At 36.4% G+C, this 6,648-nt stretch overlaps 1 protein-coding gene across 1 annotated transcript; it reads left to right on the forward strand.

Moving 5' to 3' along the window:
* The first annotated feature begins 223 nt into the window (after nt 1–223).
* LOC136235990 (probable serine/threonine-protein kinase PIX13) lies at nt 224–2,981 on the forward strand. The gene is made up of 6 exons (XM_066026118.1): nt 224–230; nt 339–685; nt 866–1,001; nt 1,090–1,232; nt 1,518–1,958; nt 2,630–2,981. Exons 1-5 carry the CDS (start codon nt 224–226, stop codon nt 1,671–1,673), a joined length of 789 nt encoding a protein of 262 aa, XP_065882190.1. The 3' UTR covers nt 1,674–1,958; nt 2,630–2,981.
* The last annotated feature ends 3,667 nt before the right edge of the window (nt 2,982–6,648 follow it).

Consider the following 6,648-nt stretch of genomic DNA (forward strand, 5'->3'; position numbering starts at 1 on the left):
TTGCAAAAACCATAATCATCCTTCTTAGATTTCTTATACTTGTTTTCAATGAGACCCACTAGAGGTTTCAAGAGAAGTAAAAAAGCAGAGAAAAATGTTGACCAGAGTGTGTTGTCTGCTGATTTGTCTTCTCTCCAACCTCAGCCTCTGCCTCGCCAGCCTTAGAGGTGTGGATTTATTGTTTATCAAGGCCAGCTTTGTGAAATTACATTATGTGAAATATATGGCTGGTATGGGGATCTTTAAACTGAGAAGAATGTTGCTATCAAACAACTTGATGAGTGCCTATCTCCCTCTCTATTAGTAATCAAACTCTGAATGATGTAAACTATATGCAGGAATATCTCAAACAACAGCATCTTCAAGAAGCAGCAAAACAGGAACTTCTCAGGGTAGCAACATCTCTGGAAACAGCCTTTTTTCCGAGGGAAGTGGGGATGATCACTCTCCCTTTCCAAATGGCCAGATCTTACCCACTCCCAACTTGAGAATTTTCTCCTTTGTAGAACTCAGAGCTGCCACCAGGAATTTCAGGTTTGATAATGTGCTTGGCGAGGGAGGTTTCGGTAAAGTCTTCAAGGGTTGGCTCGATGACAAGACCACTGGAAAGCCTGGAACTGGAACTGGAACTGTAATTGTTAAGAAGTTAAATTCTGAGAGCTTGCAAGGCTTTGAAGAATGGCAGGTAACTCTAACTCCAAAGGACTTTCATTATTGGCTACATTTGTTAGGAAAATAGGGAAATTAGAATAGCAAGTCATTGAAATGTGTGTATCTTCAATCAGGTCAGGACTTTTGGGTTATCATAATCACATTTGAGATTATTTTATACATCTTTAATTTCAAATCTGGTGGTTTATTGCAGTCGGAGATCAATTTCCTGGGAAGGCTTTCTCATCCGAACCTTGTAAGGCTGATAGGATACTGTTGCGAGGAAAAGGAGCTTCTCCTTGTTTATGAATTCATGCAAAAGGGAAGTTTGGAAAACCATCTATTTGGAAGTAAGAACCCGATTAATATATTCTCTTCTGCAACTTCCTATAGATATACATTCTGATTATGCATTACTACGCATTTCAATCGATTCAGGGGGTTCAACCGTTCAGCCACTTCCATGGGAAACACGGATCAAAGTTGCTATAGGAGCAGCCCGAGGCCTGGCTTTCTTACACACATCAGACAAGCAAGTTATTTATAGAGATTTTAAGGCCTCAAACATACTTCTTGATGGGGTGGCTGCCTACACTTCTTTAACTTATTATTTTCTAAATTTTCTTACATTCTTCTTTCTCTTTTATCCTATTTGATGTATGTTGCACGGAAACTCCTCTTCCGTAATGTTTCCATGTTTCATATCCATTTCCTAGCTATGGTTTACAAACATGTTTCCCTATGGCCGTTTCCGTTTTCAGTTTCCATTCTAGTGCAACATATAATGCGAGTCTATGCTTGTGTTTTGGATGATGACAATTGACACAAAAATGTCATTTTAACCTGTAATTTGTGACTTGTTGCAGTCATACACAGCAAAAGTTTCAGATTTTGGTTTGGCGAAATTGGGTCCTTCAGAGAGTCTATCTCATGTAACAACAAGGGTGATGGGAACATACGGCTATGCTGCCCCGGAGTATGTGGCGACAGGTAAATATATGGCAGTCCTAGTGCATATCTGAATAATCCTGTAGAAGAACGCAGGAAATACAAGTATGATGTCGACAAAGAAATGACCCTATTGAAGTTTGTTGATGATGAGTGGGGTCCTGTTGGTAGCTTTAATTGGCTTACTACTCATGGAACTTCAATGAGTCGCACGAACTCTTTGTTAAGTGGGGATAACAACGGTGCTGCTGCACGCTTTATGGAGGACTGGTTTGAAAAAAATGTTGCTGGATCTGTAGATGTAGCTGATGGAATCTCTCGAAGAGTCTCAAATATCATTCCGAACCTGCGGGATAATTGTAAGTTACTAGTTTTCTACTTGAGATATGCTTTGAAAAGTGCTTTAGAAAGAGCAATCTGTCCTTTCAGGAAACAATTTGATCTATCTGCTAGGGCTTTTACCTTGCATGATTTCCTTTAAGACAAACTCCACCCTGTTGTAGATTTCAACATGTTCACTCCCTTTATCAATCCAATGATGCCTATAACATATCATAAATTTCGTATGCAAATCTTTACAAAATTTCGTATGCTTTCTGGTGTTCTTTCAGTAGAAAGATATGTTTAACTTCTAGTGAGTAGGGGAATTATTTATCTGGGTTAGTTTACCTTTACATCTAAGTTCAAACATTATCGGAGTTGTCAAATGTAGTTGAGGTTGCTATTTAAGCATTGCTCTGTTTCTTTGAATTTTATACTCGTTAATTGGTCTTAAAAGCTTCTATTTCACCACATTCTGGTCAGTTTTCACGCTTTTTGTGTTATGTTGATACCGGGATTCATAGTCATTTATCATGTTCCAATTTTGGTTGCTTATTGTTTTTATCCAGAGATCAGATAACAGATTGTCCGTGCTTTAGGAAAATTGACGATTTCAACTGTGTGAATTATTATTATGAATTTTTGTGTGTTCAACTGTGGCTTTATAAAGCTTTATAAGCTCATAATTATGTGGTTCCTTGTTTATTAGGGCTCTTGTCATTGTTGCTGCTTGTTTCTCTTCTTGCGATCAGTTCAATGCGGACAGAACCAATTTATTAGCTGCTGTCAGAATTATGATAACCGGTATCCTAGAAAGTGAAAGACGAGCGATTGACAGAAGTTGGAGATACAAGAGCGATTATACAGACAAGTTAATGTAGCTCTTCGATATATTTTGACATAACTTTATAGGTTAACCTTTTTATGATATAGAATTTTGACCTCAAATATTAGGTTAATCTAGATTATGATATCTTGTGAGTTATATTATATATTTTGATACATTTAAGCATCATATATTAATTCTTTGTAAATATATTTCTAGTTTTCATGAATATTGTTTATTGTTGTATGTTGCGGTTAATTTATTGTAAAGGTTAAAATATGTTTATAATTGTATTTAATAATCCTAATTGTAATTATAATTACTATCATATATAAAATTTATAAATTACAATTAAATAAATAAATTGTCTAGCACATTACGACGAATGTTTCTAAATTACCGACAAATGTTCCGTCGGTAAACCGATCAGATGGTAGATCTAGCCAATTAGCGACTGATTTTTAGTCGCCAAATGTAGTCGGTAAAAGTTGCGACCACTCAGCGACTAAATCGAACAGTCGGTAAAGTTGCGACTATTGCCAGAAATAGTCGGCGTTTCTCCAGCGACTAGTGACTTACCGACCGAATGATTTTGGTCGGTAAACCGCTAATTCCAGTCGGTAAACTGCTTTAGCTACTGCATCAGCTACCAAAATTGCGGTAGCTAACTAGTTGTTTTCTTGTAGTGGTTAAACTTGAACTTATCTTTAATAAACAGATTTTAAAAATTAAAGAAATACAAAAAAACTCAAAAGTTGATAAGATTGACAGATCAAGCTGAGGTGTAAATATACTAAATTGCCAATTGAAGACCTGACACAATATGAATACACCTACATAAGCAGCCCTTTTTGGTTCTAAGTAAGAACTTCTTACCTACAGAAAGAAACGAAGGTGCAGTAACAAGTTTTGAGGGATGGATTTCTCCCTCCTACGATGACCTACCCCTCCTTCTGGCCGGAAACAATGAAGCAACTGTGTATATGTCATCGGTGTTGGACATTGATATCTCAAGATGGAATTGGTGGGATCGCCTTTATGTTTAAAAACTGCATTCGTAAATCAGCATCTCGTCCATCCTTCTTAAGTGGTAGAAGATAGTCATGAACCCATACAAAATTTGGATGTTATTTATGTGGGAGAATTCAACTGCTTACCCACATTTCTTCCTCCTGATGCTTACAAAGTTTTATCATGGTTTCCGTAAGCATTATTTATGGCCTCTTTTTCATTATATGCTGCCTAGCTGCCCTGATTTTAGTGTGCCCCTTTTTTTTCGTGTTGCAGCCGAATGTACACTATGAATCAAAACGTGGTCATATTTATTAAAGTATATTATTTGCACTTATTTGTATATTCAACACACAGCTAAATTCGTTATTTATAGCCTAGAATATCGGATAAGTCTTTGACTGCAATGTAATCAAATACACTGTATATATTTGATTTACACATGAATAACAATCACTAAGCAATTCATATTGTTACATGGTATCAGAGCTTTTCGACCGGTGTAACGGCTCTCTTCTTGAGTGGCCCTCGCCGGCCCTTCTTTCCTCGGGTATTCGTATTGGCTTTTGCACTTGGAAATGGGTTCAGAATTGGGTTCTTTTCCTTTTCCAATTCACGATCAAGCTGAGGTGTGACTGTACCAAATTACCAATTCAAGACGTAACACAATGCGAATACACCTACATAAACAACTCATTTTGGTTCTTACCTACAGAAAGAAAAGGTTTAGAGGTGTGGGTTTCTCGGTTGTGCAAAGACCAACCCCTCCATCTCGCAGGAAACAATGAAGCAGCAGTTTATATCTCAAGATGGAATTGATGGGATGCAATTGTGTTTAGGTTTACAAACTGCATTCATAAATCAGCATCTCGTCTATCCTTTCCAAGTAATAGAAGGACCATCAACCGATAATCATGAACCCATACAAATGATTTTCATTTTGTTGACAGAGGTACCTGTTATTTACATAATTTTTTTTGTCACTTTTGAAGCAAAGTTTGTCTGCAATTTTCATGGAAATGTTAGGGCTAAATTTGTAGCATTTTGTATGTTAACGTTATTATCCCTAAAAATATCTAGTTGACTTGATTAACTTTTGTAGGTAGAGAAGAGCCAAACAAATGAAAAGCATGAGCATAGTTTCATCGACTTTCCTAGTCTTGTTTCTGTGATTTATCTGATTTTCCAATCGATTAGTTACAAAGTACCTGTAAATCTTTGATGACTCCAAACCATTAATAATATTTGATGATATCATTGTTGAAGTTATTAACTTTATTAACTTTTGCAGCTGAGGTAGAGGAGCATATGGAGATGCTTGAAAAGCTTGTGCCAGAGTGGATTTTCAAGAAGCTTGTACTCAGTGGATATACTTTATACAGGTATGTCTATCATACTACTGTCTTAGAATCATGCTTAGGCTCCGCTGATTTATAAATGTCAGACTTGAACTATATACGATCTAGAAAATTTTGAATGATTTTTTACTGTTGATTGGTTGTGTGCAGCATCAACAAAATGTCAGACTTGAACTATGTACAATCTAAGGTTGCTGCATATAAAAATACATACTCAAAGGTGCAATCAAATTTAGGATGTTGTTTACGTGGGATCGCTGAAGGTTGATGTAGATACAAGTGAACAGGAAGAAGTTTCCTAGAGGCTGCTGGGAGATTTCAACTGGTTTCCCATATTTCTTCCTCCTCATGTTTACAAAGTTTTATCATGGTTTTTGTAAGCATCATTTATGGCCTCTCTTTCATTATATGTTGCCTATGTGCCCCACTTTCTCTGTGTTGCAGCCGTATGTCCCTATGAATCAAAACGTGGTCATATTGTCATTGAATATTTTAGTTGCCTATGATGTATGACACGTTTCATTTTTCAGTTGCAATACCAAGTTTGTGTTCCTTTTGCTTTTTATATCTTGAACATATGTTAAGGTTTTGATGGATATAAAGGCATATGTTTGGAATGCCTCCTGTCTGAATGCAGCTGGTTTGAAATTCTACTTTCCCTTTTGAGTTTACCGTGCTGGTGCTGGTGCTGACGTGCCAACCCAATAGGAGAGAGTTTACGGTGAAGGAAATTGTCAAAAAAAAATAGAAACCATCCACAAGTGTCCCAAATTCAACATCATAGCAATAAGACATGGGAAGTAAACGTCAAATGACCTCTTTGCTATGCTATGCGTTGATATCAATTAATTCAAATTGAGGCCTAGCGATAAATTAAGAATATAGCAAATGAGATTAATTCTAATACTGAAAGAGAATAAAAGAAAACCTTGAATTGCTCCAGAGTTGAAGATTGTTCTGTATAGGTTCATGACTATCATTAGCACAGCAAAAATAGCATCTCATCAGTTTCCATCAGTACCGATCGGTTCTTCATTGTTCTCGGGCAAGAAGAGCCGCCCCTCAAAACCTATACAAACTTTAAGATATCAATGTCTTGAATTTGTAGGTGTAAGAGGTTTGGTATCGAGTAAGAACAGAGTGACACATCACCTTCAAGAAGTCGTGTCACTCTTAGCACTAGTTTGGTTCGCAGAAGGGAGGAAATAAAGTTTGGTTCAATTTTGGAATTTTTTTCTTTATGTTTAGGCAAAAAGTATATTTAAGCGCCCCAACTTTAATTGTTTTAAGGATTAAGCGTCTGATCAATTATTTTTCCACAATTAACCTTTGATCATTGATTTTGTCATGGATTTGACATTTATTTAACTTTTCCGTCAATTTTGGGAGGGGAGAAAATGATTTGATGATTTTAATGCTAAAAATCACAAAATAAGAGATGAAAATGGAGGTCTCAATGTAGAAAAATAATTGTTCAACACTTGTCCTTAAAACAGATAAAGTTCAGGAGCTTAAATATGATTTTTGCCTTTT

The sequence above is a fragment of the Euphorbia lathyris genome, chromosome 7 (assembly GCF_963576675.1).
Source record: "Euphorbia lathyris chromosome 7, ddEupLath1.1, whole genome shotgun sequence".
Classification (NCBI taxonomy): Eukaryota; Viridiplantae; Streptophyta; class Magnoliopsida; order Malpighiales; family Euphorbiaceae; genus Euphorbia; species Euphorbia lathyris.